General features: G+C 28.0%; 3 protein-coding genes across 4 annotated transcripts; 2 read left to right on the top strand and 1 right to left on the bottom strand.

Annotated features, from left to right (window-relative positions):
* Positions 1-198: 198 nt before the first annotated feature.
* Positions 199-5,052, top strand: LOC130676689 (nonsense-mediated mRNA decay factor SMG5). Its single transcript, XM_057483123.1, has 6 exons — positions 199-725; positions 880-1,102; positions 1,369-1,533; positions 1,913-4,031; positions 4,098-4,433; positions 4,831-5,052. The coding sequence occupies exons 1-6, from the start codon at positions 646-648 to the stop codon at positions 4,896-4,898; spliced, it is 2,991 nt and encodes a 996-aa protein (XP_057339106.1). The 5' UTR covers positions 199-645; the 3' UTR covers positions 4,899-5,052.
* A 2,345-nt stretch (positions 5,053-7,397) lies between these two features.
* On the top strand, positions 7,398-8,924 carry LOC130664472 (uncharacterized). Of its 2 annotated transcripts, none has more exons than XM_057464408.1 (7): positions 7,398-7,556; positions 7,632-7,869; positions 7,974-8,077; positions 8,152-8,271; positions 8,334-8,480; positions 8,557-8,610; positions 8,717-8,924. In XM_057464408.1, the coding sequence occupies exons 1-7, from the start codon at positions 7,487-7,489 to the stop codon at positions 8,896-8,898; spliced, it is 915 nt and encodes a 304-aa protein (XP_057320391.1). In that variant the 5' UTR covers positions 7,398-7,486; the 3' UTR covers positions 8,899-8,924. The 2 variants fall into 2 exon arrangements, with proteins under 2 accessions (XP_057320391.1, XP_057320399.1); XM_057464416.1 differs by having other exon boundaries at positions 7,431-7,560.
* A 4,960-nt stretch (positions 8,925-13,884) lies between these two features.
* On the bottom strand, positions 13,885-26,771 carry LOC130678749 (DNA-directed RNA polymerase, mitochondrial). The gene is made up of 12 exons (XM_057486196.1): positions 26,088-26,771; positions 25,722-25,832; positions 22,465-22,667; positions 22,203-22,390; positions 21,629-22,023; positions 21,205-21,557; positions 20,846-21,115; positions 18,586-20,101; positions 14,784-15,042; positions 14,446-14,617; positions 14,229-14,320; positions 13,885-14,153 (listed from the first exon to the last, which is right to left on the bottom strand). The coding sequence occupies exons 1-12, from the start codon at positions 26,212-26,214 to the stop codon at positions 14,024-14,026; spliced, it is 3,816 nt and encodes a 1,271-aa protein (XP_057342179.1). The 5' UTR covers positions 26,215-26,771; the 3' UTR covers positions 13,885-14,023.
* Positions 26,772-27,306: the final 535 nt, after the last annotated feature.

Below are 27,306 nucleotides of genomic sequence, written 5' to 3'. Positions count from 1 at the left end.
AACGGCAGTAGCTTGTAGTTAACTTACGGTTAGGGTGGCAGTCAGGGCGGCTTGCCTGCAAATCAAATAATTTATAGCGCCATCTTTGACATTTTTTATTGAAACTAATTAAAATTGTCCAACATTTTAGTGTAAAAATTATTTACGTGATGGCATCATTGGAAAATTTTTTGAAGGTTATATGTCATTGAAGTTAACGCTTCTTATCTCTGCCCTCATTGAACATTATAATTGTGTAGCATATAAATTTTATTATCTTTAATTTTGATGGATTTGTGAAGTCATTTATGTGTTCTAACTTCTTATTCTACACATTCATTCATATACACTAATATTATAAATTTATATACAATATAATCAAACAATCAAAAGAAACAAGTGCTCTAATGTCAATTGATAATTAATATTCACGTTGAAAATATAAAATATATTTTTTTTGTCTCATATTATATATCTTACTTTTGATTTTTTAATTTTATAATAAGACGAAATAAAAATTTTAATAAATATCAAATGACGAATTCAAACAAAATACCGAGACGCAGTAACGCACACCAAGAGATTGCAGTAAGATGATTAAATGTTTTGTCATAAAAAGATATAATACAAAAGGGATGAAATATGAGTTGAAGAAAATAATTAAAAATGAGGAAGTCTCATCACAATATTGCAGTGGACGCTGTTAATAATACAGACTACCTGGAACTTACCAGAAAATTGTATAGGTTAGAAAAATAATGATTTAAAAATAATATTTTATTTTTAGTTATTCAATTATTCTAGAGGATAAAAACAATTCATTAAAATGTCTTCTATATATTTATTTAATTTTTATGCTCGGTCACGAATTTAAATAATTTTTTTTTTTTTTTTTCACAGAGGAGTTACAGATGTAGCAAAGCGGCTTGATGATCAAAAAGCATCAGCATTAACAATAAAAGACATATTTACACCATCAGGTGAAATATTACGTGGCAAACTTAAAGATTATTGCGAAAGATTAATTTTTAATGATCCCATTGGTCATGCACGAAAAATTGAAGAGCTATTGTGGCGACGTGCATTCTATGATGTCGTGTCAACAGCTAAAAAATTACGGAAGGTATTTTATTTGATTAATTTGATGTTTTCTCCCACTCTAATAAAATACTATAGTAAAATCAGCCAATTAAAATTTCACATCTATTTTTGAATAAACAAATTCCATATTGATAAAAAAATAAATTTTTTAAACCTGTGAAAATTTTTCTTCATAATAATTATGTAATTTATTTATGATAACGAAAAATTATTATTTATGTCTGATAATTGTATTATCACTTAAAACTATTGTGTAGTTGTGTTAAAATTATGCTTATTAATTTGTAGGGAAACGTTTGGAATCAAGTTGAAAAAGCTTTATTATCAACTCATTTATCAGTGGGTGTGGGATTTTATCATCATTTGATTCTTAAATTACAATTGGAATGTGGTCTTGATTTAGCTGGTATCGTTGATTTTGCTTTTCCACAACAGAGACATGGTCTATCAGATGTAAGTTTTTTTTGTTTCATTATTATTAATCTGAATATAAAATATATCCAATATTAATTTATGGTCACGGATAAGTGGACAAAAAAATGGAGCTATCGAACTGTTTAAATAGTCCAATATTTAGTTTATTATTTCACATAATTACATATACATAATATACTCATTCAAATTTTGACATACTATCTGATGTATTTCAAAATTTTAATTTTATTAATTGTTTTTTTGTTATCTGTACTTTTTAGTAACTTGATAAAGTCTCAATAAACAAGTAACGTTTAATAGTTTTGTTATTGTCTTTGTCTACTTATCTGTGATTATAATATAGTTTTATTTTTTTTTTAATTTGAGAAATATTTTTAATTGATTTAAAATTTAATAGCATGGAGACAGAACTATACAACAAAAATTTAAATCAGAAGAAGCTCAACAATGTGTAATACGTATAGTTCATCGTAGTTTAATCTGCTTGGGTGACTTGGCTCGTTACAAATTAGATTTAGATCCAACCTGGGATCCAATGATAGCAACAAGATACTACAAAATGGCAATAACAATAGATCCAAATATCGGAATGCCTCACAATCAATTGGGAACAGTTGCGGGAAATAAAAATTACGGTGTTGATGCTGTTTATCATTATATGCGTTGTATTTTATGTCCTGAATCATTTGAAGGGGCTGAAGGTAATTTAAAACGTATTATATCATCACATTTATTTAACGGAAAAGAAAAATTACCATCGCAACGTTGTGCGGCTCGTCTTTTCACTCTGTTAACAAAATGGAACAATGGTACACCTGTTAATACTGATCAAATAAATAATGATTGTCAAAAATTATTGGCTGATATTGATAATTGTCTGATAACTGATAAACTAAATAATAAAACAAATAAAATAGACGGTGGTAATGATGACACTGATAATAATGATAGTAAAGGAGAATTAACGCGAACTATTGAAGAATATTTACAAAACTATAAATCTGATGAGTCTTTAAAAAATTTAAGTGACGATATTATTTTTAAAATGGTTGCTATTTGTTTAATGTCAATATCTAAACTACAATCTAAAGAGTCATCTCAAGTTCACGGTATTATAGCATTTATTTTATCACTGCTTTCTCAATTGATACAAATAGTAATTGATAATTTGCAAAAATGTATAGTTGAATCATTGCCAAATGGATTATTGATTAAAGAAAAAGTTTATGATGCTGAAGAAAAACAAATTGTCGAGCCAGAAAATTCAGAAGAATTAAATAATGATGTTGATATTAATGTTAATTATAGTAAAAAATTTAATGATAATAAAACAAATTCTGTTAATGGGCATTTGGTTAATGTTAACGGTAATAATAAATCTAAAGGTAAAGCCAAAAAAAGTTTACTAAGTAAATTACGTCGTCCACGTAAACGTATTAATTCTTCGGATTCAGACAACAGTGATGTAGATGGCCCGCATTTGGATGATTCAAGTGATGATTTAAATTCCGATATCTCAGAGACGGAGGAAGATGCACTTAGTGATTGTCAGCTTAATTCAGATCCTGATGATATAACGGACGATGAAATTGACCAAGCAGAAAATTGTTTTGGGACTGAAGAAGTGGGCTTATTAAATGGTCATGCTACCACCGGTGATGATGATAAATTATATGATGGAGTAACTGCTGATAATTTTGATAAACATGATACAGCTCATGTTAATGGAGCCAATTCACCTATTGATTATATGTATCAGAAGAAACATGTAGACCAGATGGATTATTTTAATGCATTGTCAAAAGAGCGTTTATTTTATTCAATTAAAATATGCTTTGATTGGTTAAAAGGTAATCCAGAGATTATTAAAATGATAGCCAATAGTTCACGGACTCTGTTACAACGTATTGCTGGTTTTCTTAATTTAATAAATATTGATACATCTGTTGTTATTGATAAATGGGATCGTGAATCAGTTTCTTTGACGGCTAATAAATTACAAGAGTATACTAAAATAGTCCCACTGCCTGAAGATATTGATTTACGGGGATTAAATGTTTTAGAAAATGCTCACAAAGATATTAATTGGAAAATATTACGTAAATTTATGATTAATAAAAATGAAGAAATACTTTTGAGAATTTTAAAACTTATTGATTTTGGTAAATTTATATGCACTATTGAAGACTCTGATTTTAAATTTGATGAAAAACAGAATTTGTATGTTGTTGTGGATTTAAAAGAACCTGTTTTGGTTAAGAAAGATAAGCAACAAGAAGAATGTGATGTTGTTAATGATAACAATGAAATTAATTCTGATCATCCACGTGGTAAATTGATGCGTCATATGGGTAAATTATGGCTAAAAGCTGAAGTACGGGCTTTAGAAACTCGTTTAAGATCTAAATTAATGTCGCCGTATCTTGTTGTCGATCATGAAGCTCTTACTAAACATACACCCGTTCTAAAACGTTTAGTTTATGCTAAAAAATTTGTCATTGTTATTCCTTCAATAGGTAAATCAAATTTATTTATTTTACAATAAATAGTATGTATTAATTTATTCCGTTACTATATTTTAGTTGTATCGGCATTAGATGAAATGAAACGTACAAGCGGACGAGCACGTGAAGCTACAAGATGGTTAGAAAATCAATTACAAAAAGGATCACGTTTCTTACGAGCTCAGAGACAACACGAACGTCTCGCTCTTCCGTTAATTAAAGGACCTAAACCTAAAGATAAAGAAGCTTGGCTGTTCTTCCAGATTATCGAATGTTGTCATTATCTTACTCAGCAAAATAAAGTTGGCCTCAGCAGTGACAATGAAGCGCCAGTTGTTACTTTATTAACAGGTATAAATACGGAGGATAGAAAATCATCAACTTTTAGTCCAGACGGTCTAGCAAAAAGTGCAGGTTTGTTTTATCAACAAAAGCTCGTTAATTTTAAGGTAGTCCTTATTTTTGCTATTTTTTAAATTTAATATTCCCTGCTCTCTACTTACTTTGAAAATAAGTAAAGAAATTTCTGCAAAGTTAGAGCTCTCAGTTTTAATATTAATAAATAGAAAAATTAATTTATTATTTGAAATCAATAAAGAATTAAATTTCTTACAAAATACATCTTGAAGCTCGCGTTAATTTTAAATTAAGGATTCCGACTTAACATGAATTTATTTTTTTTATATTTACAAGGCCTGTGTAGCAAGTGCGTTTCCATTAAATTAAGAAATATTCAAAATAAAATAATTACTATCTTAATGCATATAATTAAATTAATTGATTATTTTTAATAATTATTTTGTACTTTTAGGTATTAATCTTGAACACATTGAATCATTTCACACCAAATGGAAAACATCAAGTAAAAGTCACGGTTGAAAATAGTTCATTCTCACCTCAATGTGTTTCAGCTGCCATTGGCTTGATGTCAATGTAATAACATCCACAATAACTCACGCCCTTGAACAGTACTATCAATCACGATGGTCATTCAAGGGCTCGGAGGGTTGGAAACCCAAGAAATTATATTAAATAATATAAAAACTATTAAAATATAAAAACAAAAACTAATAATTTAAGTTTTTTAACACCATACCGAGTGAAAATGGGCATGTACTGTCATACTAATTGATTCATTAAACTGATTATTTCACAAAAATATATTGATGCTGTATTTATTTATTTATATTTAAGTTACTCAAAAATTTTTTAATATATCATTTTTTAAACTTCCCTCTACAAAAATTGCAAATTTAAAAAAAAAAAGGCCATTCGGCAGCCGAAATGGAAGGTAGATTTTCCAATTAATCTATATAAAAAGTTTCATACATACGTATCTTGTGATTCATGTTAGTGTATAGTCATGATATGAAATTAGGCTTGTTTTCTAAGGGGCCCATTTTACCCCACATATCACATATCGGCCTAAAATATGATAAAAACATTATAGAGGTCATAACTTGATGGAAAATAAAAAAAAAATTTTTACCTAATTTTTGAGAGAGGCATTCGTGTTCCTATTTACTGAAGATTCGGTAAAGTTTCGAAACTATTCGAACCTTTCGAATTATTCGAACATTTCGAATCTTCGAGGCGAATCTCGAATCGAATCGTTCGATTCGATTCGCCTCGAATAATTCGAAGTTTCGAGTATTCGCACACCCCTATTATTTATGATATATCAGATGTACCTATAATCCCTATGATTATCACTAGTCTTGCCATCGTAATAGCGATTACAATAATTATGATCTCATATTAATTAGATTTTCTATACTTTGTTTAACGTGAAGGTTAGTTTAATACATTACCTATATAATGTTTTGTCAAATCAACTATCTGAAGTTCTCTGTCGAAAATAGTCGTTGTCTTTTTTTACCCTCACTCTAAGAAAACGAGCCTAATATCATATCATGTCTATACACTAACATGTATCACAAGATATGTATGTATGTAACTTTTTATATAGATTAATTGGAAAATCTACCTTCCATTTCGGCTGCTGAATGGCCTTTTTTTTGTCTATAGTGGATCGTTGCCGAGTAGAATTCACGAAAAAAAAATTTTTATTTTTTATAAATTATTGCTATAATTTACAATTTATCGTCAAGAACCATCTTGGGATATAATTAAGATACGAATTAGATTCAAATTTGTACTTACGCCGAAAGCGATATTGAATATTTTACGTGAGCGATGACTGATGCCGATCGCGATTCTTCTGAACTATAAGCTTTTTTAGTTTTCACGCAGGTGTTTAAGACCTCAGTTAACCCATAGAGCTTACCATAATGATCTAGTGTCACCATTTTTGTTAAAAACGTCGAAGCCATAAAAGTTTGGTTTCTATACCTACGATACTCAGATTTTTTACTTTTTTTTGTTTGTTTATCATAGGCGCCGATAGCAAAAATACAAATTCCTCAAACTATTTGCTAAATTTTCTGACCATAGTTCTTATACTGGACAATACAACGAAAAGGATTTTAAGCCTATGACCGTCATAAACACCTGCGTGAATACTAAAAAAACTTATAATTCAGAAGAATCGCGATCAGCATCAGCCATCGCTCACGTAAAATACTCAATATCACTCATTCTGAGGAAATACAAATTTGAATCTAATTCGTATCTTAATTAGATCCCAAGATGGTCCGTGACGATAAATTATAAATTATAGCAATAATTTATAAAAAATAAAATTTTTTTTTTCGTGAATTCTATTCGGCAAGGATCCACTATAGACAAAAAAAATCAGCGTAGCAACAGAACAATGATTTACCAAGTTATAAACAATGAAAGTTGGTGCTTGAATTTATACCCCTCAAAAACCGCGTTTTTCAACCTTCAATTTTTTATATCTCGGGTAAAAAATTTTTTAGGTTCATGAAATTTTGGATAGGAGTAGAAGAGACTTTAATCTAACGATCTATATGTTTCATGTTCTAATACGATTTTTTTAAACACAAGTTATTCATGTTTTAAATTTAGGGTCAATACTTTATGACCCGATAGTAGAAAGATATCGTCTGACAAAAATTAATTTTTTTCAGCGAAATATATATTTTTTCGGTCCAACCGTTCTTTGAGCTCGAAGAGCTGAAAAGTTTACCAATAGCTTGAAAACAACAGGAAGTTCTGGGGTTGGTCCACAGTAGGTTCAACCATTTCAGATTTTTTTTCCAGTAACTTGTGTATTATTTATATCTTTATCAACTATTTAAAATTCATGATTATTTATTCAATAGCATTTTAGTTTTATCTCTCGTGTATTTACTGATTGGTTGTTGACATAGTTAAAACACTATGTAGTTATACAACTTTAAAAAAATATATAAATAGAGAATCATAATAATAATAATATTATTATTATAGAGATAATTCTGCCTGAGGATATATAAGATTGAAAATAATTACATAAGTTCTTACGGACTTATATTTTATTTATAACTAATCTGTGAGTAGTCATGGGATTGACACGTAATTTTTCAACTTATTGCTTTTTGTTTCATGTATTAGGAATTTTTGCTAATGACAGTAAGTAAGTTTATAAATTATACTGTTTTAATAATAGGTACTGCTGTGAAATTAATGTATTTATTCAATTCATAGATTGTGATATATCGAAATGTCCAGGCCCTCTTAATTATTACCAAGATCTAAAATGTATACCAGTTTATAAATTACCAGAAGATTGTTGTCCGTATAAGTATAATTGTGATCATTTAGATCAAAGATCTACGACAAAGTGTTACATAAACGGCCATGAATATGAAATTGGAGAGCATCTGAGAGATGAAGATAAAAATCCTTGTAGTAAAGGATGCTTTTGTTCCAGCCGGAGAGGCATGTTAGTAATAAATTTTTTTTCTACTGTTTCTATATTTTATCTTTCGTATTTATTATTTAAATATTTTAAATTATTTCTTAAATTATATTGAATTGATCAATTAGAGCAAGTTTTACTTGTGCAATAGTAGATTGTTTTTCTCGATCTGATCCTAATTGTTATCTTCCTCGTAATGCAACTCAATGTTGTCCTGGTAAACAGGTTTGTGGTAAGTAATATTTTGAAATTTATTATAAACAATAAGAATTAATTATTACAAGCAATTAATAATTTATTTTACAGTTGAGAGACAAGAAGATATAGTGACATGTGAAGTTGACGGTAAAAGTTACAAAGATGGCGAAAATTTCAGTCCGGCCGCAGAGCCACATAAAAATTGTTACTGCGGTCCAGGATACACCGGTAATTATTATATAAATAATCATTAATTTATATTAATACAAATGAATTATTTTGTTCATAAGGTGAAAACATCGCACCTTTCTGTGTAACATTAGTGGACACATGTCGAACTGAATTGAACCATGCTCATGAAGTTCATAACAATTGTGCCCCAGTTTATTATAAACCTGAAAGCTTAAACGATGGCTGTCCTATTGAATACAGATGCCGTAAATATTTACTATTTATCCAGTACTTTCAATTTAAAATTTATTACTTACCAAATTGTTGATATTTTTATTACAGAAAATAAACGAGATCAAGTTATTAAAAAAAATCCAGCCAGTGAATCTAATTCGGGTAAGTTTGAATATATGTATACATTAATATATTAATTTTTAAAAAAGAAATATGGGTATGAAAACTATTTACTGAGTTATAAATATTAACTTTTGTTAAATTTCAGATGTGACCTGTAAATTTGGTGACTTGACAATGAATTATGGAGATGAACTTAATCAAGCTACAGGTTATAATTCTGTGTGTGTAAAATGTACTTGTGAAGTAGGACCTATACCATCTTGTTATCGTTTACCTGCTAGCGAATGTGACATCACAAATCATCCGCCTTTTGATAATAATAAATAATTATAAAAATATATAATTTATTTTAATGTTTGGTTATAAAATTATTTACCATGTATTCATAAAATGAAACAATTATGTGAGCTTATTGACTAAGAGAATTCATTACGCAATGTAATGAGGTCAATAGATAAGAACAATTAAAAAATAAATATAATTTGAACATGTGTTTGCAATATATTTTTTCCGATCCTTAACTAAAAACTTGGAGCATGGAAAAAAAAATTACACTAAAAGAATTTATAAAAAATAAATCAAAATTGTAGATAAAGTATTATTGGTTTAATATTAAATTTCTTGAATGAGCAGTTTCTCAAAGCTAAGTTTGAAAAATTTCATCATTTATTAAAAACCGTTTAAACTCGAATTCGTATTCAATATATAATTTATTTATATTAATTTAAAACAATACTTGCTGATTATATCTAACAATTATATCACACACACCCTTGTACAAAAAATCGATAGAAACATATAAGAAACGATTAGTTTTGAATCGTTATCTATATCGGACGAGTCGGACGGGTAAACATTTTCTGATAGGAAAGGCTATCGTATTTTATCGATTTCATTAGTAATTACATTCAATTGTAATTTTTTGATCAAACTCCTATAGAAATAAATAGTACCCACTAATGATATCGTGTTCTATGGACAGAATAATAACAAATCTTAATCGTTCTGTATGGTATAAGATATCTTATAATAATTTATGATGCGTAACGATAAAAATTTTGTAGTGATCTATGATAAAATAATTATTAACTTTCTTAATCATAATAAACTATTTAAAATTAATTTTTCCGCTATAATTTAAAAATGTTTACTTAAATTTTTTTTTTTTATCATAAGAAAATTCGATAACTAGCAAATAGATAAGAATATTCTTATATTTTTAAATTTTTTAAATCATTTACTTTTTTTTTTCAAAGAGCAAATTTTGTAATTGTTATTAAAGGGAATTACTATTTATTAATTCGTAAAGTTGAATAATTATATAATATATTAACTAAGACATTAATAGGTCAGTTGTTAACACGACAATTACAAAAGGTTCTTATAAAATAGCAGATTAAATTATCAATACGTTTGAAATAAGTTTGGTAATCCCGATGAAAAAAGATTTTATACAATTGTATAAAATTATATACAAAAAATGGCCCGATCCAATTGTATACAACTGTATAAAAATTGTATACAATTCTATACAAAATGTATACAAGTCTATACAAAATGTATACAAGTCTATATAATTATATACAAATTGTATACAATTCTATATAATTGCAATATATAGAATTGTATATAATTATATAGAATTGTATACAATTTGTATAGAAATTGTAAACAATTGGATCGAGCCATTTTTTCTATCCAATTTATATATAGTCTATATATAATTATATATAGCCTATATATAATTGTATAAAATCTTTTTTCATCGGGATGGTCTATAATCGGGGCTCCACCTGTTTATATCAAGCAAAAATCTAAATATAGACAAATTGTTTTGAAACCAATTTCATTCTCTAGCATTTGTCGGCGGATTGAAGATATAATTGCTCCTTTAGGTGTTATTTGAGCCTTAATAAGTTATAAGTGTATACCAAAGGTATAAATTGAACTTGATTTAGATTTTAAGTTCATGAATTTTCAGTTCCGTGCAACACTGCATTATTTGACATATTTTTCATTTCATTCTGTGTATTGACTCTTAGATCAACCACCAAAACTTACGGTATATGCCTATTTGCCATAATTTCTGTAGTTTCGTCTTAAGTACGTTAACGGACTCGTCAGTAAGGCTATGTTAACGTACTCTTGCCTTAGACTACATCTTTTACTAGTACGAGCCGGCGTAAAACTGTGTTGTGGGCTTCAGCCAGACACTATACTAGCAAAGGAAGGCGGATACCGTCCAAACTACTTGTAACAAAATGTTAGATGAGCTGTTGTACACCGTTAAAGTATTGAAATGACAAAAATATGCCAATTTTTACCATACAAGAGTTCAAAAAATTTTTGTAGCTCTTAGTTAGACCTTTCTGTCGCCACCGCCCATCTTACGGTATTAATAAAATTAATTATTTATATTTATTAGGAAATTTATTAAATTTATTTTGGAAAATTTGCATGATTTTATGTTATTTTTATCAATTTTTTACACTCTGATTGCAAGGTTCGGATAGATATCTAGTGTTAAAGACAAAAACACATACAGAAAATTTAATCCGCCGTGTAGCTGAATACGTGGAAAAAGTTTAATTATAGATATTTCAGGTGTAAGCACTTGGAACTTCGAAAAATATGTGGAACCCCACTTCTAGACCATTACCAAACAATTGAACACAGATAAAAAATTATAGTAAATAAAGTCTGTTTTTGTCCTTAAAACCAATTGAACACAGACCAATAATTATAATTAAAAGGTCTGTTTTTAGTCTACATCTGATTTAAAACAGACTAAATATCATGCGAAAATACGTCTGATATTGGCCTGGATAATGACTAGTACAGACAAAAACAGATTAAATTCCTATATAAAATAATTACGATTTATAAACTTGAATTAAAGAAATAATATTTAAATTTATCATTCATTTCAAAACAGACCTAATTTTTTGACCCGGGAAAAAACTCATTTTTTAGAATTTTCTAGCTTACAAGCCAATCAACGGTTTTTTATGCACGATAGATATTTTTGTAGGAAATTGAGCGCTCTACAAAAAAAGTCTCATCATTTTTTGGTAAATCTAACTGTTCAAAAGTTATTTGAGCTTACCCTAGTAGCAATTTTGTCAAAGCCTTGTACCAGCCTGGATCAAGATACTTTAAAAAGATTTTCGATCAAGAATTGTACAAGAATTGGTCCAGATTCTTAACCAAGATTATTGGTCAAGACTTGAGCCAGACTGTAGTCAGAATTTGTCAAGAATTTGATTAGAAATCTGGAGCTGTCTATTGCTAAACTTTGGGACTATCCTATATAGAGGTTCTCATTCTACATTAGTTTCATTTATAATACTGTAGTCGAGAAATGAGTTATCTGTAGAAAATGAATCTAGTTTTTTTAAAAATGCGAGCGACAGCTTATTGAATTCGTCATTAAATTTGACAAGACATTTTTTTTTTACAAATAAAAATAGCAATTTTTATAAGTCAAAATCAAATAGAAAAAACGAGAGACTCTGATTATTAGCAATAACTCAAAAATTAATAGAGGAAGCGTAAAATTAAAAAACGATTATTAAAGAAGAAGCAATTTTCTATTTGTCACAACTTCCGGAATTCTATTCCCATTTTTTATAATTTTAATCATTTATCTTAATCTATTCAAAAACTTCCGAAATTTTTTAAGTGCTAGAAAATTCTAAAAGCAATTTTTCTAGGCATTACTACAAACTCAATGCGTAATTTAAAAAAATAACATTTTTAAACTTGTTGACTCAACTATAAATGAGAACCACTGCAATACTATACTTTTTACATTCAAGTGGAAAGGAGGGAAATAGGTGCGCGCTCGTCGTCTTTTGCGTTTTTCGCGCAAGTCTATGTCAAAACTCTGGGTCAAGAATCTGGTCAAATTCTGGTCACAGACTGGCCCAAGTCTGCAGCCAGTCTGGATAAAGATTGTTGATCAAGTGTCTTGGTCGAGAATTGTACAACTCTTTACAAAGTGCTTCTCTAAGTATCTTGCCAAAGAATCTTGCCCAATTCCATTGCTACTAGGGTAAAGTCAAATTTATAGTGAATTTTGAGATCTTTTTACTTTTTCAGCGAAACTATCAGTCTTATCGGAAAATCTCATAGAAACTTTTTTGTAGGTAATTTCATTTCTCAAAAGTTATTAAGAATAAAGTTTTTCGAAATTCCGCATTTTTTTCTAGTTATTTTCATTTCAATGTTAGTCAGGCTTTTAAAAAAATAGTTTTCTGACTAATTTTTTATAAATTCTTAAATACATTTTTTGTATTTTAACTTATATTTCTTAAATCAATTTTTTTCCTGAGGGTGTTTAACGCAAGGATTTTCATATGCTCCAACGAATAAAAAAAGAGTTGCTTGAACCAAGAGAAAAATTTCTTAGGAAAAAAGATAATATATAAAGGAGAGGAAATTCACCGGTGCTAGGCAATAGCAGCGGGAGTAGTTCGGGGCTCGCCACTAGAAAGCGCCTACCACTTTTAGTGTCTCTGGTAAGAAACGTAGTTCAGACGTATTATATTCCAAAATTGGAAGCATTTATGACACGTGCACTCTTCTGTTCTTCGTCAGAGTGAAAAGTGCCATTTTTGGTGGTAATATAGTATGTCTTATAGTACTTTATAATTATAAAAATTTTTTTTCCCAGGAATAGGTAATTTTCTATTAATTTACAATCGAAACCTTCCGGAAGTTTCCGATTAAATTCGATTAAAACTGATTAAAAGTCAATCGGAAATTTCTGATTGACTTTCAATCGGAAGTTTCCGATTAAATCTGATAGGACGTTTTCAATCGGATTCAATCGGAGTTTTTAATCAGGGATTTATATATAAATATATAAGTATACTAACAATATTTAACCCCTTAAATATTAACAATATTTCAACCTTGGTAAAAATAAACAAGGGCCGCTTTCATTTGGAACTAATAAGTTCGAGCTGGTGAAAAGTCAGAGAGGTGGTGAAAATTTTTGAAAAGTCTACCTTACATTCCGGCTGCCAAATGGCATTTTTTTTCTTCTAAACTATTTTGGAAATGAAAGATACAAAAAAACTGACAACATTATAATGGATTACCATAGAGGACTATTGCATATACTATTATATCAAATTTTTTAAATATTTATTCAATAATTCTCAAAACCATTAACCCATCCTTGAATTTGCCAAAAGAAAAAAAAAAAAAAAATAATTTTAAATTAGCAGTAGAAAGAAAAAATTATTGTTAAATACTTTTTTTAATTGTCAACGATATCACCAAAATGATTAAATAACTTTTGTTTCAACGTTTAATATAATTATAAAAAACAGTATTATACATTAAAAAATTTATAATATTTACATACATAGTACATGATATTTATTGACGGTGATGTCAGACTGCTGTAAAAGTATACAATATTTTAATTAATCACTAGATTAGATTAACTGAAAAAGTAAGTTGATTCTAAAACTTTTTTGAGCTCAAAGCTTCCTTTTTTCGGAACATTGGATAGAATACGAATTAATTTTTTTTTAGATAAAATCTCTTCAAGATTATCTGTCTCCGAAATCCTACAATAATATTAAATATTGATTAAATACTCTGTTGTTATAAATATATACATATATATGTATGATAGTACTAACGGTGTATCACATGTGAATTTTTCAACAAAAAATTTCGATAAATCTTCAAGAATCGGTTCAGAGTGTAGAGCTACGAATTGTTCACGACATATCTAGGTGAAGTTTAATAGAAAACATGATATTTTACTGATGATTTATTTTAGATAAATTTATTTAGAAAAAAAAAAAGTTAATTTTATTACTTCAATTATTTAATTTAAATTATAAATTTTTTTACCTTACTCATAACTTCAACACTACATGGATGTGTCCAATAACAATCATGAACTGATACAAATGTCATCCCAATATGCTCACAATGTAAACTCGTTAACATCATATGACACGAATCCAATGAATGAACAAAATTAGGAGCGAATGCATTTTTTTGTTTAATCGTATTTGGTTTACTGTAGCAAAGATAAATTAATTGATCGAGAGAAATGTATCAATAATGTTTGAATTGAATTTAATTGACTATTATTATTCGAATTATAATTTTTAAAAATTATCCTCATACCCCTATTGATAAATTATAAACATCATTGATAATAGTTAATGATAAATTATGCTTACAGAAATAAATCAATTGCAATATCCTTAAATTTACTTCTTGAAGGTAAAACTTTACTATAGGGTTGAATTACAGGTAATCCCAATGGAGTAACCCATTCCATATTTTTTCCTTTTATCGCCGATATTACTTGAGCACAATCAGTGAACCAGTCTTGAATTTGTCTGGCACTCTCAAACATTGTTCTTAAACTTTCAAATGTTTTTTGTGCTAAGTACAAACTACCTTGCCAAACGTATTCTTGTGGAAAATCATCTAGATCTTAAAATTATAATAATTTTATTAAAAAAAAAAAATTTAATATTTATTGATTGATGTGTATTTGTGTATAATAGATCAGTATTAATTAATAGCAATTTCATGATACCAGCATCGAAATTTCAAGTTTCATTGTCTGTACAGCCATCGAAACAAGCTAATTTCAGGCCAATACCACGAACAAATATTAGCGAATACATAAATTGTGAATGCTTTCAGTCAGCAGGCAGAAACAAACTTGTTTTGTCCCTTGGGAAAATCAAATAATGGACATGTTTAGAAATTCACTCTGGAAGAGAAAAGCAAATTCTACGTTCACAAATATTATGTAGTCGAACCAAAAGAACAATTCGATTACCATAATGCGTTCATAAACTCTGCGAAGAAGGTAAATGCAGTATCAGGTATTCTTTTATTTTTCTAGTTTTAATTAAACCTCGTGACTTTCCATTTACTAACCATCTGGTTAAATATTTATCAATCTTCAGAGTGTTTTTCTGAACACGCCGAATGTTTCTACTAGCTAAAAGCTAGTCTCACTCTTGATTTCTACTCTGATACTTAGTCGGAGAGCTGGTGACCCATTTTGATGAAGTGTTTGATTCACTTAGAAATTTTGCACGGTAATACTATTAGGATAGATAAATAATGAATCGTATGTTTGGCTGATTTTTTTGTACAGGAAGTATTGCGCAAAATGCGAATTAGTGAAAAAATATATGCCAGAAAAACTGTTTGATTCACGATCAGCGTAAAATTAAATGAAATTTAGCTAAATTTTGAAGACAGAAATGAAAAAGCTAGACACTTTTGGAAGCCCGAGAAAAAATCATCATGCACAATCATGCTTGACCTTGCATGGATCATCCATGATCGTGCATGATTCAGGCATGACTTTGCACGATTCATGCAAAGGCACGCATGACTATGTGAAATCATGTTCAATCATGCATTATCATGCATGACTAGGAAAGAATAGTCGCGCATAATTCATGCAATGTCTTACATGACCAAGTTCAAACATGGATGATCATTCATGACATTGCACGAATTATGCAACGTCATGTATGATCATGTAAAATCGAATTTAATCATGTTCGATCATTAGGGTCTTTAAAAAAAAAATTTTTTTTTTTTCATGGTATTAAAAATTTGAAAGAATAACTAAAAATAAAAATTTTGGTACCAATTAGAGCTTTTAATAATAATATTAAAGTTTGCCTAAATCCATTTTTCTATTTTCTATTTAAATAACACGGGAAAAAAACTTTTTTTTTTAGAATTTTCTAGCTCACAAACCAATCAATGGGTTTTTCTGCAGACCAATATTTTTGTCGAAAATTGAACGCTCTACAAAATAAGTCTCTTATCATTTTTTGATAAATCCCACTGTTCAAAAGTTATTTAAGCCTCAAGTCAAATTTATAGTAAATTTTGAGATCTTTTCACTTTTCCGGCGAAACTATCAGTCTTATCACAAAATTTCATAGAATTTTTTTTGTAGATAATTTTATTCCTCACAAATTATTACGAATAAAGTTTTTCGAAATTCCGCATTGTTTTCAAGTTATTTTGATTTCAATGTCAAGCTCTTAAAATCAATCAGAAATCTATTTTTTTAAATTTAAATGGAAAATAGAAAAATGGATTTAGGCAAACCTTAATATGATTATTAAGAGCTCGAATTAGTATCAAAATTTTTATTTTTAGTTATACTTCCAATTTTTGGATACCATAAAAAAAAATTTTTTTTTTTTTGAAACACCCTAATGATCATGGATGAGAATGTATAGTACGGAAAGAATGGTCATGCACAATTGAAAATAATTTGGCATGAGCATACATGTTTCTGTATATAGCTCATGTTTCCTCATGTTTCGTCATGCATCACTACTCTAATCAAAAAATCTATGTGGAATTATATGAAAACCCATAGGAATCCATATAAAAAAGTATGGATTGAAAACCATGAGTATCCGGATTCCAACATGGGAAATCCGGATAGGAAACTGTGGGTACTTGGATGCCTATTTTTTCATAATGCACATTCCTATGGGAAGTGAGGCGAAAATCCACATGAGATTCCATTCTATTCCCATATGGCTTTGGCATAGTGTGGATTTCCATAGCAACCCATGTGAGAGTTTATTTTAGGATCTATGCTGGATAACTACATAGGAAACCATATAGGAATCCACTTGAAAACGCTATGTGAGAACTCACATAGAAATCTAGGCTGGATTTCCAAATGGATTTTTTTGATAGCTCCCGGGAAAAAACCCACATGCATGATTAAGCATGATCACGCATGATTCAGGCAAGACCAAGCATGGTCAAGCATGAATCATGCACGGTCAAGCATGATTCATGCAAAGTCATGCCTGATCATGCAAAAAAATACAATCAAAATCCGATCGAGCTTCAATCGGAATTAATTGGAGTTCTTAATCAGAGAAAATCAAATATTTTTGATTAAAAAATTTAGATAATTAAAAATTTATTTTTATTTTGACGTTAGTAGTTAAAATTTTGATCTAATTAATAATTAAAATTAATCTTTTTTTTTCCAACAAATAATTAAAATAGATTTAAGTGACACATTTTTTTTTTAATTTATTGAAGAATTGAAAGAATAAATTCTTGCGAAATTGAAAATGATAATCAATACAATTGCATTTGTTATATTTTCAATTCATATTTAAGATTAATTTAATTGTTAAATTTGCTTGTAATTTATAACTAGAATTCTTTTAATTCGTTATTAAAAAAAATCTAACTACCAAATCGAGATTGATTTCAAATAATATTTTATTTTTTGCAACCCTGAGTTTTCAAAAGATGTTAAGAATCGTCGTGGACTGAACGAGACAGGTCAGCCTTTCGTTTTCGTTTTCGTTTTAAAAAGGAGTTTTATTTATAAAGATTTAACAGTTACAAACATAAATAAGTAATAAATATCCTTAGAACAACTTAAACACTAATATAAAGATAATTTTCGATTTGACATCCGGATGATGTAGAGACAGGTCAGCCTAGTGGACAGCGGACGTGCCTTATAACACGAGGATCGTGGGTTCGAAACCCGTCACGGGTAAAATTTCAACAGAACTTTTCAGCCAGTAAACTTTAACTATCCATCAATACTAACAAAATAAATTAATTTACAATTGAATTATTGTTATTTTTATTTTTTTTTCCAATAATTCTAGGGATTGTGCTTGATCAGGCTTGATCATGCCTGAATATTCGCCAGCCATAAGCATACATGAGAAAGCATAATCATACCCGACCAAGCATCATCACGCATGCTCATAGCTGGCGAATATTCAGGTATGATCATGCATGAAATTAACGCATGATCATGCATGATCAGGTCTGATGATTTTTTCCCGGGAGTGTAAATCTAAAACCAAGCTAAGCTGGGTCACCAGCTATTGGACTATAAAAAATTGATTGGAATGGTTTATTATTAATTGTTTTAAATATTGTCAAATTACTGAATAATAATAATAGTAATAATAAATAATTAATTAATAACACACAAACCTTTTAACTGCCTCGCAATTTGTAATCGTGCACCAAATTTAGTAACACCATATACTGTAGTCATTACTGTCTGTTTAATAATTTTTCTTTTAACAAAACCTTCTAAAACTTTAGCAATTTGATTACCATTAGCTGCATCTCTAGATCGGATGCTATCAACCATTGTAGCTACACTACTATACACGTCTTGTGGTTTTTCAAAAGGATACAAATTAACACTTTCCGCTCCAATTTGATCTCTTCCCAATGCGGCATAATGTTGTAACCCGTTACAACTACCATCCTGATGAATTGGAAATCTGCATACATATTTTTCAGAATTAGGTGTCTTAAGTGCAGATGCTATTTCCATACATGAAGCTAGAGTTTGCCAGGGCTCATCACTAGTTGCCCACCACATTTCACCATCCAATGGTTTCTCAGCGCTATCAATTATTTTATCCAAGATCTCATTTGCATAACGTAGTCTCTCGGTAACTGATTCACGTTTTTTAAAACCTGTTAAATTAATAGTGTGTATCTTCAGCCAATCAAGACCGTTTGGACCCAGTGGTTTTCCCAGTGCAAAAATCAATATTGAACGAGCTAAATCAGAACCCAAATGATTTAGATGAGGCGGTACTGGATAAACACGTCCACGAAAATCCATATTATGTGGTAACCAAAATATTTTATCACGATAATGATTTGCCAGAGATAAACGATAGAGCGCATCACACCACAGTGAGTACATTTCACTTTTCTTACGTTTAAGTTCAATCTGAGTTTTTTTAAAGGCACGTCTCTCGGCTTCAGTACAGTTTTCATGCAATAAAGGTCCTGGATCCAAAACTGAGGGTGGTTGAGGTACATTTAATTGAACAGAACCGCCATCGCGGAATATTTTAATTGCTAAATCAAGTACTGATTTATTTACAGACCATGGAATTGATCCTAGTTGATTAAGACAGTCTAGAGCTGGCCACATTTGTTTCGTGGGTGTTGCTTCCAGACGTTTCACTTGTTCAATCGCGAACATAGGAACACGAATTACATCCGTCTTGAGTAATAAGTAACCGCCACTTTGGACAGACGACCAGGGCCGTGGCGGACACTCAGATGGTACCAAACATGTATCGAAATTTAGCGTCTCCGGCTGTGATTCTCGATAAATTTTAGCTAATGTTGGATGAGTTTTTATTTCTTTTATCAAATGTTTACGATTATTGCTTCTCACTACCGCGTAAAATGCTGGCCGTATATCTACTGATGTACGATCGGGTTTTGCGCTGTTTATATCTAATTTAACGTCATTAAGAATTATGTTATAAAGAAATTTACCAATCATGAACTGCAAATTATTTGGCCATTGAGCTGACACTAATTCAAGACTGAAATTATGTGATATCTTGTTAGTTATATTTTGCCAACTTGCGCGACTATTTAATCGATTATTTCGGTGTAAATACCAATCACTGTATTTTAAGTACACTTTTTCCATCACATCTGTATATTTATTCTTTTTCTTCTCTAATATCTAAAATAAATAATTGATTTATTTTAAATGATAAATCAACACAACTTATAATATTATGTCACTGTTCAAAATTATCCTTTAAATTTAAAGCAAATTACTTGAAGTTATTAAGAATTTCAAATCAATCAGAAATATAAAATACTAATTGACTTATTTATATGCTTTATTTTTACATAACTCTTAATTTTCAAGTCAAAAATTTCATAAAAATTGAAATCACAATGTATTTTATTTTATTTCATCCAAATAATCGTTTTTTTATTGTCCATAAGTCAATTGATTTTAAATAATATTTATTTCAAAGTTGATAGTTACTTGAAAAACCATATTTCGAAATGAAAATTCTCTTTTTTTTCTACAGAATTTGTTTTTCAATACGAGAAATTTCATAGTGAAACTTTAATTATACAAAACTAATTAAAGTTTTTAATAAAAATGTTAGTACTGTATTTTAAAAATATTAGAATTAAAATCCAACTCAATATCTTGATTAATCCCATAAAACATATTTTTCAATAGTCACATTGTATTTTCATAGAAGATTATTCTTTAATTTGTTCAATTATAACAACAAATTTTATCTTCCTATTTTTAAAAATATTCTCTCTCGTTTTCTATTGCTTGAATTTATAAAAATTTGTTATTCACAGTCGACCAAATTATTTTATGATGTATATAAACTATTTACTGAGAACACTATAAGACATAATAAAAAGAAAAAAAATATTAAAACAATTTGTATACCTCGTATTTGTCGTTAATATATTTTCCGATCCTTCTGCAGAGTACACCGAAAGATGGGCTAAACGTTTCTGATCCATTTGCCAGTTTACGAACCTCATGTAAAATCGCATTTACATACTCTTCTTTTTCCAATACACATAAATAAGGATACAATACTATTCGATTTGGGATCGGAGTACGTTCGCGATGTCTCAAAGCTTCTAAATCACGATCGAACGCATTCGAAACTGCTTTTTCCCATTCTACTTCAAGTTTTTTAACTTCATTTTTCTGAAGTTATTTTAAGTATTAATTTTTTAAATAATTATTAATGGCAAATAAAATTTTATTTCAATTTAGATAATAATAAAATTACTTACGTAGTACCACACCATAGGCTTAGAATCATTAAATTTAGCAATGCTTTTAATTTTAACATGTCCATCCATCTCATACTTAATTTGTTTTTCAAATCTACTCATTAAATCATTTAAATTTAATAAATTTTCCGCGGGGCTGTTTTGCACGACAGTTGTTGGTGAGATTTTATTCAACAAATGACAATCATAAGATCCATCCTCAGTTCTTTGTTCCGGTTTAAATTGATTATTTATTAATAAAATACCTCTTAAAACATTGTTATATTGATTAACTTTAAACTTTGATTGATTTAACACTTCGTCAAGTGTAATTTTTTTCCTATTCATTTCGTCATACGTTTCACGTAAAAACTCTATAACAATTTATCATTAAAATTTTTAATTGCATATATAATATTTCAATTATTAATATATAAATACTCACGCAGTTGCTTTGGAGAAGGTGATATATTTCCAAAGCATTCAAATATAGCTGCATACGTTTTAGCATCAGTCTCCAATTTATCTTCTTTTATTATCGTTACAATTTCACGAAGTTTTGAATACTGGCCACGAGACGCGTAAGCTTGTAATAAAATATTATAAAGCGTAAGATCACGTATGTTGGAATATTTGCTATGTGATTTTGACTTTCTATAATATATAACTGTATGATATGCACGACCAATCATATTACAATTAATGCAGACATTTAAATATGCCTTTAATGCTCGTACTAAACCTTCATGTTGGTTTTTAATTTTCGCTAGAGATAATTTTTCCAACTCTTTTGCCTTCAATTCTTCAAGTTGCAATTTTCTTATTTGGGAATTAGTACTTCTATAATTTAAAAAATTTTTTATATTATAAAATTACTTAATAACAGATTCAAAAGTATAATCTAAAATATAAATTATCCATTATTTTATCGCGGCCTAATTTATGACCTTTTTCCTTTGTGCGCAATATTTCAAAGGTCAATAACTGAGCAAAAAATAATTAATTAAAATTATTTTTACCTCTTCCATTGTAATTTGCCATCATGGCCAACTTCATCCTCGAATTCACCTTCTAAATGCTCTTCTGCTATTGTACCTAATGTGGACATATTTTTAATAATTGATGCCGAATCTGCAATTCCAGATGAATGTAAATCTTCCATTATTCCAGTTAACTCTTCTTGACCATCACTTTCATGTTCATGCAACTAAAAAAAATAATTATTGTAAAAAATAATATTTATTTGTTTTATTAAAAAATAAATAAAGCCATTTTTTGTACCTGTTCATCTAATGCATGTGATTCATTATTATTATTTACATTTATATTTGATTCTTCAGAAAGTAATACTTGAATTTCTTTAGCTTCATGATAATCGAATGGATTTACTTTTTTTTTATCAACTTTATCGACTAATAATGATAAGTATGATTCATTTATTTTACGAATTGCTGGTTTACGACTATTTACACTGCAATCGGTAACTAAAACATCGAAAAATAGACTAATGAAAAAAATGTCCAAAAAAGGCCATTTGGCAGCGGAAATGGAAGGAGATATCTCGTAATATATTCATTATTGAACGGCTAAAAGTTTTAAGCACCCTTAACAATCCATGATATAAACTTTGAATCATAATAAGTTTAAATAAATTATTAAGATTTGAGTATTAACTTGAACGATAAGTGAGCCAAGTTTCATTGAGATAAAGTCATAGTGGTGTGATTAGGAGCTTTTTTTTATTACCTACAAGATGCAATCAACGAAAATTACCCGCAACGTATCATTCGAAAGATATTGAGAGTTGAAGCCATAAAATTTTTTTTTTTAATTTTTCCAAAAATTTTTAGTCATTGATCTATTTGAAACCATGGTCGAAATCCTCAGTCAAATAACGAAAATTAAAAACAATTTCATCAGCTTTCAGATACATTTAACAGAAATGAGCTAACGCTTTTCATTCAGGAGATATTTGGAGAGAAATGAAAAAAAAAAAACGATTTTTTTCTTTTAATTTAAAAAACTTCAAACACTCACAACTTTTGAACTACACAGAAATTGTGTGTATTTCTGTTAAAAAATTATTTTGTTAAATTTTTTGTTGATTTTTAATACAGAAATCTGTTAATTCAACACAAACCGTTTGTGTTATTTTACTTTAACAGATTTTTTATGTTAGATGATTGGAAAATCTAGAATGTAACGAAATGTTCTTGTGTTATTCGAAAATTAACACAAAATTTGTGTTGTTTGACGACTATTATACAATGAATTATGAATGGAAGTATTTATATAAAAAAATTCTTTGATTTTTTTTTTCTTTAGTCTAAGCATTTTATGAACTACAAATAATTTATTTTGAAGTATTTTCATAAATAATAGTGAAAAACGGTGATAAATAATTGAGTTAGAGCTTCGATTAAAAGCTCAATTTGTTTATTAATTAATAAAGAATAAATAAGGCTTGAAGTGTTCTAGTCATATCTTAATAGTTTATGTTATTTAAATAACAATGAAGAAAAACAGAAAGGCAGCGACAAGTCCAAGTGTACAATAATTTTAAAAATTATATAAAAAATTGCAAAAATTTTTTCTCAAAAAAAAATACACATGGATGTTTTTAGTATTTTTTTTAATATTAAAAAAAAATATTGCGTAAAAATTCATTTGTTTATAACGAATTATTTGTTAAATAAACAAATAAATATTGAATAAAAAATTTTTTTTTTAAATATAAGAAAACATGATAAATTATGATTAAAAAAAAATGGTTCTTTAATATTAGTATTAAGCAACAAAAAAAAAAAATTGTTAATTAGCAAATGCGTTTTTTAGCAATAAATAAATTTTTTTAAGAAACGATTTTTTTTTTTTAAATCATTATTTTTATTAAGCATCTTATTCCCAAAACAAATTTTTTAAAAATCTTATTAACAATGCATTTGTTTATAACAATTATTTAAACAATGCAACTAAAAATTTTTAAAAAATTAGTGTTATGTAGCTTTTAGCAATAAAAAAAAAAATTTCTTGATTGCTTTATTTAGGTTTTTCATTTTTCAATGCCTTAGATTGTTAATAGAAAAGTGAAAAATCAAAATTTTTGAATTTTTCCAACGGCGATTTTTTTTAAACTCTTTCAAGAATAGCTCCAAGAAGTGAAAAAAATTCTGGGTTTTTAGTTTAGAAATAATCAGGGTTTTATGTAAACTTTCAACAGGTAAAGATTAACTAATTAACAAAAGCATAGTTAATTGAAAAATCGGGGAAAAATTTTGTTTCGGCGGATTATTATTTATCCATGTGTTTTGAAAGTACCAAATTTTTTTTATTCCTTAATATTTATAATTTATCGGTTAAAATAATTTTTATTCATGCTAATGATTCGGTCGACGCGCGTGCACGCGCCGCTACCCGTTTTTAGTCCTATTTTCACCGTTAAATTAAAATTATAAATATTGTCGGTACAATTCGGGGAAGTTGGTCTTTTTTTTTAGGAAATTTCCTCCTCTTTAAGGATCTTTTTTCAAATTTTGGATATCTCAAATTTTTTTCGAAATATTCTCAAAAAACTAAACCCTCTTTTTTCACTAAATTGTTTATAACTTTTACAATTTTTGCGAGCCCCAATTTTCGACTTGAACATTTTTTCTAGATGCCATTTCGAATCGAACGAGACCAAAACCATAATTTTCGATGAGGTTAAACAGGTTTTTGTCAAAAAGGCACTTGTTGACTAGACTAATATCCATGTAACGTACTGCCGAACAGTGATATGCCCCCCATCCCGATATCCTAGCTTTGTTTGTCGAACACTAACACACATCTTGTTCTGTCTTAAATAAGTAACAAAATAGACACATATAATTTTATATTTCAACGAGTAAGGAATCAGTTATTGAAAAAAAAAATAGGTGAAGCTATTCAAGTGACGCGGACTGTATTTTACAATATGCATGAGAAAAATTTTAATATTCTTTGATCGTATAAAAATTTTCTTCAAATTTTAATTGAATAGTTTTTTGTTATTAACTTTACTTTCAACTATACTTCAATAGCTATTCAATTTTTTAAAAAAGTACAAAATACCATTTTTATAGAAAATTTAAAGCACTACAAAGAAGTTTTTTGGCAATATTTAAATAACTCAAAATTTATAGATATTTGCAAAAAACCATTCACACTTTTTTCTTGATAGTTTTAAAACTTTTAAAGGGCAATTTTCCGCTTGATTTACTAAATATAAATATATTTTTCAAAAGATTAAACTTTTTCATCAATTTTATATTGAAGGACATGTATTCCTCAATAATTTATTACAAGTTTTAATTATCAATATTAAAAATTAATGTTATGCCTATTTTCGCGCAAAAATTTACCTTTTTCATTTTTATTTTGTCATAAATATTTATTTATTGCCGAAAATTTCAAATTGATGATAAAAATCATTCTATATCAGATATGAAGTTACAATATTGATGAGTTTAATTTTTATAGCCGACGACTAACAAGAATTATTGAAAAATCAATTCAATTACCTTCTAATAACTCTGCATATTTTTTTGTTTTACGTTTTACTTTCACTGAAATTGATGGTACCACAACAGTATTTATTGTCGAATAAACTCGTATTTGTATAATTCCAATTCCTGTATAGATAATTAATCATAAAATATTATTTTTATCTTCATTGATTAAACAATTTATAACATTTTTTTAATAATAATTATCTATGATAATTATTATTCAAACATATAAAATATATTTAAGAATCAATTGACTTATAATTAATAAAGTAATAAATGAATTAAATAATTAAAATGAATAAGAAGTAAGTTAAGATATATTAGAAGTAAGTATTCAATTAATAACTATAATTAATGATCATAAAATAATAAATATACTTTTTAATTGAATAGAATGTTCTAGTTTGCAGTGAGAGCACAAATGGTTCGTCGAATCATAATAAGCTTGTGATGAATTGCACACATTTCTTATAATCACTTTTGGTACTTTAAATAATCGATACATTATAACAGTTATCGAAATTTACAATTCAAAATTCATAGAATCAATTATGAATTTCAGTAGATAAAGTCTTTACTAAAATTGATCGTTTTGTTGGTTAAACATTACGGGATACGAAAACGTGCATATATGTAGCCGCTATGAGCTATGACTACACATCATATGTCGTAATAGACATATATTTAAATATATAATACATATTAATTATACAAAATTATATCTGATAAAGATTTATTATGTTAGTTATTGCATTAAATATATTAAACAATATATTTATTAATAATTATTTATATTTTTATTCACTGTCACTGATGAAATTCTTTAAAAACACGTTAAAAAAATATCACACTAGTTCACTATTGTCCACATGAAATTTTAACCAACATTTGATTAGCGATTTAGATTTAAAAATTATATTATTATTGATTTGATTAAGATAAACACTTGGATTGTTTGTTTAAAATGTCAACGTGTCCTACATTTCGTAAATTAATAATCATTTAGTTTTAATGTTGTATAAACAACAATTTTTTATTCAGAATTCGCGGTTCAAACATGTTTCATCTCTATATTTTTTACTGCGCATGCGCGGATTTTTAAGGATTTTATTTTATTAAAATAAAAGGTGTTTGAAATGGGTCTAACATCATACTAAAAAACTTTTTCAAACGAAGATAAAGTATAAAAGATGATGAGTGTGAATGTAGCAGACATCAGACAAATTTGAAATTATTAATAAATAGAGTAAATAATTAATAAAATAAAATTTCGAAAAAATGCGCATTTAAAAAATTTTAAAATTGATAAGTGCATTTTTTATAAATATTATTTTTTTAATTATATACTCTATTTATTTATAGTTTTAAATTTGTCTGATGTCTGCTACATTCACACTCATAAAAGATGATACTAAGTTACCAATTAACTCTATGTTTAGGCTAAATGATGACAGATATGGAGAGTTGAGACTAAGTAATATGAATAGTAAAATAAACTTAACCCTTACCAATTTACATAAAAATAAATGTCATCAAATTTTACAATGAAGAAGGTAATTTTCTTAAATTTTTTATTTCTGTAGATATTTGATTTTAA

The sequence above is a fragment of the Microplitis mediator genome, chromosome 1, assembly GCF_029852145.1.
Source record: "Microplitis mediator isolate UGA2020A chromosome 1, iyMicMedi2.1, whole genome shotgun sequence".
In the NCBI taxonomy this organism is placed as follows: Eukaryota; Metazoa; Arthropoda; class Insecta; order Hymenoptera; family Braconidae; genus Microplitis; species Microplitis mediator.
Note: the sequence above shows the minus strand (reverse complement) of the source record. Positions and strands in the feature narration are given on the sequence as shown.